The sequence below is a fragment of the Phytophthora sojae genome (genome assembly GCF_000149755.1).
Source record: "Phytophthora sojae unplaced genomic scaffold PHYSOscaffold_1, whole genome shotgun sequence".
In the NCBI taxonomy this organism is placed as follows: domain Eukaryota; phylum Oomycota; class Peronosporomycetes; order Peronosporales; family Peronosporaceae; genus Phytophthora; species Phytophthora sojae.
Genome location: NW_009258115.1, coordinates 75205 through 87616, shown reverse-complemented (window position 1 = coordinate 87616; position 12412 = coordinate 75205). Strand labels below are relative to the sequence as shown.

Here is a 12412-nt window from a genome sequence, read left to right as displayed (position 1 = left end):
AAGTAGATAGCTAGCCAAACGTAAGATCAAACAGAAACCAATTTGCCGAGAACACGCGGGCGTCTTTCTTCGGGCTGGGAATTCCCCCTGACATTGACGTCTTCAAGAGCTTATACGTGGGATCCGCCTTCGTGCGATCTTAAAACGGAGGACGCTTCAAGGCCTCACTGGTGTTGCGAGCACTGGTGTAGTGGGGACTCAAAGGTATCAAGGCAAAGTCGGCAGGGACTGGGGTGTCGCGCCCTGGAGTGATCTATGAGAGCTCTATTTCCAATTTGCGTGCTCTATCCGGGCATCCATTTCATATTCCATCCTGTGTGTCTTAGGCGGTAGAGGTAGTCACCCCCGAGACTGAATTGATCGACTACTGTGTGATAGGATTGACTTATATTTTGTATTGTTCCCTCACTCTGTGAGGGTGGTGCGCGTAAGTGAGTGTGCATCCAGGGTTGACCAGTGCCTTGGGTGACGGCTCGTAAGTTGACTGGCGTATAGACCGGGTCTTAAAGAATAAGTGGTGACTGTATATTTTGTGACGTTTAGCTCGGCATTGTATTTCTGTGTGTTGGTTATATTGAATTGTGGATCTGACTGTGGTCCCTTCGATTCGGTCTGACCTTCTGTTCATTCGGTGTAGTCTGTTTCAGGAACACTCGATTCTGTATTTACAACAACTCACTCGGTGAAGTCCGGTCCGCCAAAGGTAAACGATACCTATAGGGGTTGACACAAGGACACACGCCAAGTCCAAGCGATCCGCCCGGTCCCCGGTTCACATCCTGTGCTCCGAGGACTACCGGATTGCAGCGGATATCTCTGGTACTCCGAACCGATTCGGTCCGGCATAGTGCGCTACACACCTGGACGATCAAGGCGTTCACCCGCCTCGCCTCAGTACTCCGATAACCGTAGGTTGCTGAGTGGCTCACCTTGTGTACCCGTCGGCGGGCTGGATCTGCTCTCTCGTTGACACGAGATGCGCAGCGGGTGAGCTTGAACGTCCTTGGCGGGGACTTAGGGAGATGTTGGGGTAGATCCGCAGTGGGGGTTCCTTCACGCGGGTCTGGGTAGGTCGATCCTTGGTCTTGGCCGTAGATCTTGTGGATCCGATAAGTAATATACCAGATCCGGAGTTGTTGCCTTGTTGGGGGTGTTGTATCCTTTTCCTTTACGTCGCTTGCCGCCTACTATTAGCGGGGGAGTTGGGGGGCGAGGGCCGAAGGGCGCGAGCTGCTGGCCAAGCTATCCAGCAGTCTGCCACGTGTGCGGGGGGCAAATCACTTGAATAAAGTATGGGCCAATACTAATCCCAATACTAAGGACCAAGTGTGTGGTTCCCAAGCAAATTCGACTCTGATTTATGTTAGCCTGTACCCAGCCTTCCCATCCGACTTGGATCCTATCCATGACTGGCTCTCCCTCCTGCCTAATTATCCCAACATAGCCACTGTACCAATAAGCTGGTACGGATCCGCGCCTAATCTAGGAGATCCTAATATAGATGAGCGGATCCGAATACACCACACCACTCGCACCTGATCCAACTTCAACTGTCCTGATCCCGCAACCGTACCTCCATCCCGCAACCATGGCGTCATCAGAGGGACTGTGCATCGTCACCAACTGCCGGATCCCACTACCCAGTCAACTGGCGGATCCAGTCCCATCAAGACCCTTCTTGAGCGGATCTTCTCACCACACCAACGTCCAGCGCCTGGGCCTTGTAGTCCTCCGAGGTGTCGTCGAGGATGAAGCCGCCGTCCAGAAAGAGCTTCATGAAGGCGACGACGTGACGCGACTCGGACTTTCGCTGGAGTCCCAGACGCGTGGCGTCCGCGTATACCACGTCGTCGAAAGGTTCGTAGCTGCCTTCTTCCTGCGCTTGGGCTTGGGTTGGTCTTCTAACGCGGCAGGTGGTTGTGTTTCTTCAGTGGTTGCTTGAATCTGTTTAGGCGGTCTCCATGACAGTCAGGCGAGCGTTCAACGCGCGGTTCATCTGATGACATCCCCGACATTGCTCCTGTTTCTCTTCTCTATGCTTACGTTTCGTGTCAGGTTGAGGCGGCGAGTGGTTCAGGACTGCAGACCAAGCCAGCAGATCGGCTCGCGGGATTCCAGCGACGTTCCAGCACTCTTCTACGTCGCGTCACGATCGGGGCGCCCGGCGACAGCGCCTTTAGCTGCGGGAAGTACTTGATCAAGTACGCGGTGAGTACTATGAGGACCTTGCAACTGACGTTGAACGGGCGATCTTTGTGGCCCAAGGATGTGCTGTACAGGAGCTCCTGGAAGCGCCCAAGGTGTTCCTGCGTCGAGTGGTCAAGCGCTTCGACGTCGACGACCTTGGGATCGTCGTCGACATCGCAGCCACTCAGCACGCGAGATACCTTCCGGTACTCTTGCGGCGTGTTGAACACGTACGCGAAGGCCTTGTTAACCTTGCTCATTTCCCAGGCACCCGTGTCGAAGACCCACTGCGCCGCCAGCTCCTCGTCCGCGTTCGCGTGCTGCGCACCTCCTCTTCGGAAGGAGTGCGACATCAAGTCGCCGGTAGCACCTGGCGGGTCGGCGACGCGCTTCAAGAAGCGATTGACGTACGCCTGGGCGTCATCTTCACCTTAACCAGGCCGCTTTTCACGGAGGGCGGCAGCAGCGGGTGGCGTTGGGGCAGCAGCGGTAGCAGCAGAGCATGGCGAGGACGTGACGTCACCGGTGGACGTGGCCGCTAGCGCGAAACCAAGCGATACCGGCTCCGCTTCCAGCAGGTCGACAAGAGGCGCTCCGGCATCCGGTTCTTGGACCTTGGTCGACACGAGCTCGGGGAGCTGGCTCAAGAGAGAGCCGCACGGTGCGTCTTGCGTAGTCAGGGCGACAGTCAACGCGGGGAGGGGACAGGTAAAGAAGTCGGCTTTATCGGGGACGAGCGTGAGACCTTGCTCCTCGGCGGTCTTTACGCGAAGCAGGCGCAAGTAGAAGGCGCCGTCCGCCGACACGGATATGTGCTACTTTTGGATGTAGCCGAGGTCCGAGGAGCGGCCGAAGCAGTGCCACATCAAGCAACCAAGCGTAGCGCCCTGGTAGTCAGAATTCACGCGCGCAGTGCTGTAGACAAAATCAGTTAGAGCACGTAAGTCCTCCTTCGTACAGGGAGGCGCCTTATTAATAAATCCGCCCTTTTCTCTTTTCAAACAATGTTTATCTAGAGTTTTGCTTTGCTTCAGGAGCTGTAGCTCCGTCGTCTTCCTTACGTGCGGATACAGATCGAAAAGCCAAAGCTTAACATTTCTGTAGTAGGAAACCGCCGTATTACGTGCAAGCTTACCTTTCTTACCTTCATTAGTGACCAGATAGTACCCAAAACGATCCATTGTCGCTATCAAGCGCTTGCCGGTTGAGTCAGATTCCAGGCTAGCTTGTAAGTACTCAAGACTAACCTGTTCATCTTCCAGCATCCGCTTGAAAGCGCCTACCGCAGTGGCCCGCGCTTTCTGCGTGTTCACTGGGATGAACGACGAAAGATTTATGACGGCTCTTCTGCTTTTTGACAGTGCTTTGTGTAAGTATGATCAGCTGTCCTAGCCACCAATGCGAGTCCTAACGTAAGCGATACTAGACTAGGATAATGCCTAATCCGCGGAATTGTTGAAATCTGCCAACAATATTTATTTATATTGAAATTTGTATTAGCATATTCATATTCCTGGCGGCTTTCCTACAAATATATGTCGGAACGAGTCGGAATACAATAAAAACGACACTTTGATATCATTGGCTAAAACGTCTTCAATTACGCCTTCTGATTGGATATCAAATATATCGCACAAACCCTGCAAAGCTATCTGTCGGAAAAACCACTATATACATCCATATCCCAAAAATATCCGTCAGTTTCCAACCCGAGAGGTCGGTACATAGATTTTCGTTTAGAGTGAAAAGAGCAGGCAGGCTAGCATTTCGATCGCATCGCTTGGTCGTGCTAACAGCAAGAAGGCCAGAACGACGGCGATTAACTCGTTCACGACGTTCTTGGCCGCGGAGAGCATGACACTCGAAGCCCCATCGGCTTATCGACGGGGATAATGCAAGTAAGGTGTTGCGTATTATACTAGACAAGTATGCATATTCATTAGCGACATCAGTCGAAAAGGTAAGAGCGACCAATACGTGCCTAGCATAATATGGCAACATCAAGAACTGGCTGGTAGATAAGTACCCGCTGCAGGGAGTAATTAGTTAAATCGCATCTCCAAAAAATCTATCTGGGCTGGGTAAGTGTTAAAACTCAGTTTTGGTTGGTCAAACTTAAGCTTTATTTATTGTGCCTTGCAATTTTTTTGGCAATTCCGATGCTCAGAAGTCGGATATATCGGGTCAGATATAATTTTCAGCTCAGAGATAAAGACGAGGGACCCCAGGTGGAGGTGGGATTTAGCTGGTTAAACCTCGGTCGAGTTGACCATCAGGTCGGAATTGCCGTTTTAAATCGGCCAAAATGACTACCCTCCAGCTATATCGGATGCTGCCCTGGAGGCCGTCGCGTTATATCGGATGTCGCCCTCCTTGCCGACTCCGTGTCGACTTCGGCGCTACTATACACCAGGACAATTGTCGGACCGGTGGGGAAAGCTCAGGTCTTGTTTCGGCAGCTACGCATGAGCGGATCCGCGTCGCTCAGGCGCTGGTACACGAGAGATAGCGTCGTTCACGACGAGCAAGAGAAAACAATGACAGGCTCAGGCGAGCAGGAGTGACGTATGCAGAAGAAACTTACTTAAGTAGGCTTTACATGGACAAATACCACACCATTTTGCTCTAAGAACGCTACTTTACTTCGCTTCACTACCGAGCCGTAGATGGGGTCGAATACGTTCTTGTAGTTGATGGTCCAGACGGCGCTGCAGACGATGGCCTTGGATAACAGCTCCTCGACGTCGTCCGTTATCAGCGTGTTCTCTCAAAAACCCAAGCCGGAGCTGTCGAATTTGGACAGAAACGTTAAAGAAGACAAGGGTGATGGGAGTAAAAACTCCCCTGTGGTTATCGAGGAAGGTGGTCATTCACCAGCTGAACCATCGAGTGAGCAAGCACCAGCAGCCGATCGGTCTCTAGTATGTGAAACCATGACACCTTGCTATAGACCCGACAAGGAGCAGCACAGGCTTCAAGTTATTGAAAGCGACCTGAAAACACTCGAACCCAAAGTGTGGCTGAATGACACTGTCATCTCCTACTTTATTCGTGAGTTTATCGAGGCTCACAAGTCTACCTACAACTTCGATGGTCAGTTTTTCGGGACCATTCTCATGAATTACAAGGCGAACAAGCGAAACATGGGGAAACCCTACGTGGCGTCCTGTGGGATTACTGCGAATTTCCCCTACGAGACGTACCCGACAATCTTGGTACCTGTGTGCATGGACGTCCATTGGAGTTTCGTCGTGACTCAGAACCCCGTTCTCAAGATTAAGGATCTGGCGCTGGTTATACTGCATGTTGATTCCATGCAGTATCACAACACTGACCGAATCCACCGAATTCTGGGTGGATACTTCCGTAAGGAAGCATTGGAAAAGTTCCAGGTAAAGAAGATCACATACAAGGTTAAAGCCCACAAGACCAAGCCACACCAGGACAACACATACGACTGTGGCATCTTTATGCTATACTTCATGCGCGAAGTCAACAGAGCGATCATGCGTGCAAAAGGTAACATCATTCTACCGCTATCCATTGCTAACATTTGTGCGCTCCCAAAACAAACCCGGGACCACTTCAACTGCGATTTGGAGCGAATGGAGTTCTTCAGGCTCTTCCGCAACGACCAAGCAGTGCAGTCAGAGATAGCTAATCGCTAAGCACGACTAGGCAGGTAGATTCGAGCGACACTCCGTGTATATAAACAAAATACATGTCTACATGTCCATTCGCTTGCATACTCACATACACATACAGCCGTACAACACCCACAGACCTGAATGCCTCCACCCGATGACAAAAAGAAGATGGAGTCGAACCAGCAACCTCAGGGCAAAGCCCAGCGCTCTCTCACTGAGCTACGTGGTCGACAGGGGGAGGGGCAGCAGCCGGACGCGCACGCGGGCTGAGACGGCAGTGAGTCCAGGCTTGAGGTCCGGGCAGTAGGTTAGAAAAAATGAAGACTGATAGGGCGACTGCTTTGTCGGCGAGGCGACTCGACCTACGACAATCCAAATCAGGGCTCGAGGTCGATCTCCTGGTGGATTTGAGCATAACGAGGTCGATCAACGGTAAATCGATCCCTTTTGCGTTTTCAAAAGCGCAATTCGAGGTCGATCGAAGTAAATCGAGGTCGTCCATGCTACCGCCTTTGTTTTGTGCCCTGATTTGTGGGCCGGCCTTCCTCGATCTAGGCCATAAAACGGGGCGACATTTTATCTGCAAAGCACAATATATCTCCATAAGTGTCGGTCAAAAATGTGGTGTCCCAAATTAAGTAATTTTTCGGAAAGATCGCTCCCTTTTTGGGGTCTACACTGCCTACGGTAATAAGTCTGACCTAGACTATTTTTGATTGAATGGTTCATTGCTCTTAGACAATAAATAGTCTGACCTAGACTATATTTTTGCTAAGACTATTTATGAAGCAACACACACAAAAGAGTCTTACTCGGAGTTTTCATCGACCGGCTTACCTTCGAAGTGCTCGCGGTGTTTCGCGATAATATCTTGAAGATGCGGGTAGAGCTGGCCAACCGACCAGGCACAGGTCGATACTCAAGAGTATTTCAAGGCGAAGGGGTTTAATTCCCGGCTGATCACCGCTGCAAGAACATCCTTCTTGCTCAAGAAGAACCCGAGTTCGAAAAATGGCTTGGCTACGTCAGGTATTGGAACAAGATGAGCGATAAACCATTTTGGTACATCGATTCCAAGTGAAAGTCCACATCGAATCATCGCCTTGCGCGCATAGGACATGCCGTTTTTGTCCTTTTGAAGGTTGACAGCTTTCACTGCCTCTGTAGCAAGCTGGATTTTGTAGCTTCCCAGCCCATGAGCCGTAACCCAGTCGTGGTGATTAGAGCCTTGCACCCTCACCCGCATGGCACAGGAGAGACTAATTTTGAAGTTGATGTGGTCAGACTAATTATGAATTCTACATTTTGACCAGTACAATATATAGTCTGACCACGACTATTTTCGAACATAGACTATTTTCGAACATAACTATTTCCGCACACAGACTAATTACCGGTAGCAAACAATTGCAATCTCACTTAATTTGGGGCACCATATTTTTGACCGACAGTTTTAGAACATTGACCTACAGCTTAAGAGCACTATGTTCTAAAAAAAGGGTACAGTTGTCTCGTCCATTTTAGGCGGCTACTGTACCACAATCTCTTTTCGTCAAGATGCCGTCGTCGGCGGAGGCGGTGAAGGCTGTGAAGCCACGCTCGAAGCTGCAGTGGCTTAAACGCCTCACAGCCGATCTGGACGACGATGAAGACTCGTCCGACACAACTCCCCAGCCCACTCCACAGAAGCCGCCAAGGACGCAGGAAAAGAATCCTCCGCTAAAGGAGCCGGGCTTAGAGGACGAGAAGACACTCCGAGTGGAGCCACCTCAGCTGCCACGGAAGGTGGTGGAGGAGGAGAAGGGCACGGTGAGAAGAGGACTACAACGCAAGCTCGCCGAGAAGAAGGCAAAGCAGAAGCGTCGCCGAGGAGAGGAGGAAGAGGAGGACAACGCTGAGGACCTGGTCAAACTCCCTCACACGAAAGTCAAGGGCGTCAAGCGACGGCGTGTCACCGTGGCGGGCCCTTCACGGGGTGCTGGTGCTGCGAGAAAAAGGAATGGCGTTTCTGCGGTGGTTAGTAAAGATGCAGGCGAGGACAAGAAGCGACAGCGTGGACGACGGCGACTAGACGAGGAGGTGGAGAGCGAGAAGATGGTGGCCGAGAAGAGGAAGGACGAGGAGGTGGTGGATGAGAAGGACGAAAAGGTGAAGATTGACAAATTTGCGATCGAGAAGCTGAAAGACGAAGAGGTGAAGGACGAGAAGCTGGACGACGAGAGGCTGGGCGTCGAAAAGCTGGAGGTCTTTCAGGTGAAGAATGAGGAGGCTGTGAATGGAAAGCTGAAGGACGATAAGATGAAAGAGGAGAAGGCTGTGAACGAGAAGCTGAAGGACGAAGACGTGGAGGAAGAGAAGGTGGTCGACGAGAAGCTGAAGGACTTAAAGATGGCGGTGGACGAGAAGTCGAATAACGAGAAGGTGACGCACGACGTGACGGACGAACAGCTGAAGGATGAGAACGAGGCCAGGGAAGAGAATCATGATGAAGCTGTAGGCGCTGCCGGGTGCAAGGATATCGTTTCAGCTGATGGGGCAGAAGGAGACAAGCCTGAATCAAGCCTGCCTCCGCTGTCACGTTCTTGCGCTGGTGATCTTAAAGGGAAAAAAGGCGAAAGTCAGAACACGATTTCGGACAGCAGAGACGTTGATGACAAAAGCAAGGTCGACGAGACAACGAAGCACAGTATGCTGTTGGATATGATGCCAATTCCGAGGAAGTCACCGTCGAAAAAGCTAAAAGCTCCACCAAGTGCCGATTTTGTAATCCCGAAACGATCTGTCAAGACTAGTGTTGGAAGAATGGAGAGGGCTTCGTGCCCCAATCCAACGAGGGCGAGCCATCTTGGTAACAGCAAGGATTTGGGTAGAGCAATCCCGGTATCCATTAAGCCAGCACCCTCGCCGTCGCCTGAGCCGAGTCCGACGTTTTCCCGCCGACCTCCTGTGCAGATTCAACGGAAACGAACGAAAAATCCCGTGCCACTGAAGAAGTCGACCATTTCATCGCAGGACCGAGCACTGATGCGTCTAGCCCGAAAGCGGAATTCTGTTTTATCGGCTGCTGCGGAGCTAGCAGCTCAGGGCCCCTCGGGCACGGCACGCTCTAAGAACAGTCCAGTCCGAATGACGGGATACGAAGTCTTTGACGAGGATGGCAAAGCTTTGCCGGATCTGATTCCTCGCTTGAGCTGTCCAACCAAGCGGGAAATGGCGTCGAATCGGCATGCCTACCCGGCAGTATTTTTTGGAGTGTCTCTCCCTGCCCCCAAGGCGAAAGATGACTCCAGTCTCAGACCTGGTGATAGCGGTGGGATCAAGCGCGTGGGGCGAACGATGAGCTGCTACGAAGAGCTGCGGTTCAAACGACCTGAAGACAGAGAATTTTACCAGCAGCGTATGTATGGCACAACTTTCGTGCCTCAGCGTCTGCGTGGCTGGACAACGCTAATTGTGCGCAGTGCACGCTTTGAGCGCAAATCTACAGGCATTCGCTTCAATCAAGATCGAGATCGGGATGAGTTTGCGGCTGCGCTAAGCAAGCGTTACACGTTTAACAGGTCGGTTCCGCGCTGCGATATCCCGCGTGAAAACTGGCAGAAGCTTATGCGGAATCAGCCTGGCACCGTGTACTTGCATTATTGCAATCGCGAGGACGCTGAGCAAGCATCGCTTTTGTTTCGTGATGACCAAGGAAATCCCTTGGAGCTCCGACTTGAATACAAAGCAGGTGTTGTAATAACACGCAGTTCTTCCCCAGCGACCAGAATGGAGTCTCAGGGTTCGTATCGGCGATCAGGATCTGCTGAGCAATGCGCACCAGAGTCATCTCCAGTCTCGTCGCAGGGCGGAAGTGCGCGTAGCACACCATCTTGGCGACGAGAACGCCAGCGGACACCACAAGGTGATTATCGAAGTTCGAGGTATGGTCGAGGTGCCCCATCGCAATGGTCTGGGAAAGAGGGTCGCTACGGCCCTTCCATGAGTGGGAACAATCGGCCAAGTCCTTCAGTGGAGCGTAGATCAAGATCGAGATCGAAATCATTCCATGGTCATCAATATGGTTCGGGGGGTGAGGAACCCGGTGCTGGGGCCATCAAAGTGCTAGATGCCCCTGAGGGAGACAAGTCGCAGCCATCGAGCGCGAATCCGCTGGATGAACGGGTGATAAAGGACCATGAAACCACAGTTGCAGAAACGAAAGTCGGTGGTATTGACTCCATACGGGGGGATGCAGACACTGCCGCGCTGAAGCGAACTGCCGTGCCGACGACGACGCGTGGCCAGAAGGCTTTAGAAAGCGGTACGGGCCAGGAAGAAGGTGAAATTGGAAGTAGCGCCGCTGACACGGTCACCACGGACAAAGGTGATGAAGGGGAAGGAATGGAGCACAATAGGTCCCCACCACGGCGGCAGCACCAGCGCAATCTGCAAGCAACGCAGCAGCAACGAGAGCACGAGCGTTCAAGGGGAAACCGTGGCTTCGATAGAAGACGTTCGAGATCGCGTTCACGCCCGAGGGGATCCCGTGGTGAGAACTGGGATCGTGGCAATAGCGGTCGCAGGGGACGCATGCATCCGGACGAAATGGATCGCTACGGTGGGCCTGGCTATCAGAGTGAACACCATGACCACCGCGTGCGACCTCACTAGCTACGTCGACTATTTCTGCTGCATGCAAGCCCGCGTTCAATGACAGCTGACTTGATCATGTCGAGTTGTGGAAACTCTCTAGTGTATGAACTCGAACTGGATGAGCAACTACGGCCTTAGCGTGTACGCAATGATAACGCTTTTTGAATGAATGACCGATGCAATATGACCGGGGCTTCCAAGTTTGCAATGAGGTTTGTTGAAGCTTTCACGGCGATACATTCGCAAACGCACTGGTGTATTACTACTACTCTAATTTGCTTGAGAGGCTTCACTCAGTGTGATCTCCACGGAGCGCGCTCCTGCTCACAGTGTGTGCGGCTGACAGGGGCGAAAAATGAGTCGCTGTCCCACGCGTACGGAGACGAAGGGTAAAGCTCTCCACCATTGTGACTCGCGGCAGCGTACAGACTGCCTGTCGGCCCAAAATCCAAGCACTCATTCAGCATTCGCAGCTCGAGCAGTTTCTCCATGGACCGGTTGTCTTGGCGCTCCAACACGGGCGCAACCGGGAGGATGATATCGTGCAGCTCGTCGACGGAGAAATTGAACGTCTGCTCCGACGACGTGCTGGTAGGTGTCCCGCTGTAATCCTCGCCGGCCTTCAAGAACCCGACGGGGTCTGTCACCCATCGCGGCGCACACTTGGCTGGAACAGAGCTTGCTGCGTCCGCGGCCTTGCTGCTCTGGGGGCTGTTGCGGCTGTCGACCTCGCGCTTGGTCAACTTGGCAGCAGCGGAGTTCACGCTGTCGCCCGTTCGCATCAGCTCCGTGAACGTCCTCTTGCGCCGAGCGTTCGAAGACGCGCCGACTGCCGCAGCTCGCACGCCGTTGGCAGGCGGCCGGCGGCTGATGAAGTCGGCCAGTTGCTGCGGGTGGCAGCGCACGAGGTGGTGGTGGCTGAAGGTACACACGCTGGACTGCGTCTTGGTCCACTTGCGGAAGCCGAAGTTGTTGAGCTGGCGCTGGAAGGATGCGAACTTGCCGTGCTTGAAGTACTTGGGCAGCACGGCGATCTCGAGGCGCTTGGTGTCGAAGATCTGGAAATACGTACCATCCTTGGACCACGTCAAGATCGACTGGTCCTCGTAGTGGAGGATGTCGTAGAGGCTGCGGAGGAACTTGGGCACGCGCATCGCGCGGAGCGAGCTCGACTTGGAGACGGCGACGGGGCCCAGGCCGCGCTCGGGGTGGAGACCAAGCGGAGGTTGCTGCTGCATGGGGGGCATGCGGACTCGGTGCATCATGGTGGGGGCGTTGCGATCGGAGCGGGGGGCTAGAGGGTAGAGCGAGCTAGCCAGAGATAGCTGCCCGGACGAGATCCAATTGGGAAGTGAGGTCGCGCCCGCCCGCCCCTGCTTGCATACCGCCGTTCCGCTTTCAGTGGGGCCTACTGTATCGGCTCTCGACGCCACCACCAGAAGCGCCGACGTGCCCCAAGCATACTGCACACAGAGCCACGTACGCCGACGTTCCATGTTGCACGTTGCTTCGCGCGGCTGGGTTCAGCGTCGCGAGCCCCGCTGGACGGTGCAGTTCCCCCGGTTCAGCTGGGGCGCCTCTGCTCGTATCGCGCTCGTCGCGGGGGCCGCAAGCTTCGGGCCGGACATTCTGGCGCACGTCGCGCATTTGGGCTGTCCCTCCTGGCCAGCGCTGACCAGCAAATCCTCCAGCTGGCCAACTTCAACGCTGCTTGGGCGCCGATGGCGGTGCCACCGCTCAAGTCTCCGTTGGCAAAATCCAGCCCTACCAAGTCGCTCGTGGCACCAGGTCCAGCTCCCAGTACAGTAGCAGCAACTCATGGGGAGGGGTCTTGCTTTAATGAAGGCCGCTGTTTGCAGCCTGCAGCGCAGGTGCAATGCCTGCTCACCAGAACCAGCACACGACTGGTATACAGACCGTGTTGCATTGCTGCAACTTGAGCG

At 53.5% G+C, this 12412-nt stretch overlaps 6 protein-coding genes and 1 pseudogene across 7 annotated transcripts; 4 read left to right on the top strand and 3 right to left on the bottom strand.

The window, feature by feature from the left end:
* Positions 1–2451: 2451 nt before the first annotated feature.
* PHYSODRAFT_442116 (hypothetical protein) lies at positions 2452–2970 on the top strand (the record flags this gene model as incomplete). The annotated part of the gene is made up of 2 exons (XM_009515502.1): positions 2452–2594; positions 2730–2970. Coding segments are annotated over 2 exons (384 nt in total), but the record flags the coding sequence as incomplete, so codon positions are not given.
* Positions 2971–3002: 32 nt separating this feature from the next.
* On the bottom strand, positions 3003–3524 carry PHYSODRAFT_473147 (hypothetical protein; the record flags this gene model as incomplete). The annotated part of the gene is made up of 1 exon (XM_009515501.1): positions 3003–3524. A coding segment is annotated over one exon (522 nt), but the record flags the coding sequence as incomplete, so codon positions are not given.
* A 1596-nt stretch (positions 3525–5120) lies between these two features.
* PHYSODRAFT_475302 (hypothetical protein) lies at positions 5121–5855 on the top strand (the record flags this gene model as incomplete). The annotated part of the gene is made up of 2 exons (XM_009515500.1): positions 5121–5453; positions 5574–5855. The coding sequence occupies 2 exons, from the start codon at positions 5121–5123 to the stop codon at positions 5853–5855; spliced, it is 615 nt and encodes a 204-aa protein (XP_009513795.1).
* A 134-nt stretch (positions 5856–5989) lies between these two features.
* PHYSODRAFT_t1 lies at positions 5990–6063 on the bottom strand (annotated as a pseudogene). The gene has a single exon. The product of its transcript is annotated as a tRNA-OTHER (tRNA).
* A 1328-nt stretch (positions 6064–7391) lies between these two features.
* Positions 7392–8365, top strand: PHYSODRAFT_248250 (hypothetical protein; the record flags this gene model as incomplete). Its single annotated transcript, XM_009515499.1, has 2 exons — positions 7392–8341; positions 8362–8365. The coding sequence occupies 2 exons, from the start codon at positions 7392–7394 to the stop codon at positions 8363–8365; spliced, it is 954 nt and encodes a 317-aa protein (XP_009513794.1).
* Positions 8366–8858: 493 nt separating this feature from the next.
* PHYSODRAFT_437060 (hypothetical protein) lies at positions 8859–9731 on the top strand (the record flags this gene model as incomplete). Its single annotated transcript, XM_009515498.1, has 1 exon — positions 8859–9731. A coding segment is annotated over one exon (873 nt), but the record flags the coding sequence as incomplete, so codon positions are not given.
* Positions 9732–10762: 1031 nt separating this feature from the next.
* Positions 10763–11623, bottom strand: PHYSODRAFT_473852 (hypothetical protein; the record flags this gene model as incomplete). Its single annotated transcript, XM_009515497.1, has 1 exon — positions 10763–11623. The coding sequence occupies one exon, from the start codon at positions 11621–11623 to the stop codon at positions 10763–10765; it is 861 nt and encodes a 286-aa protein (XP_009513792.1).
* Positions 11624–12412: the final 789 nt, after the last annotated feature.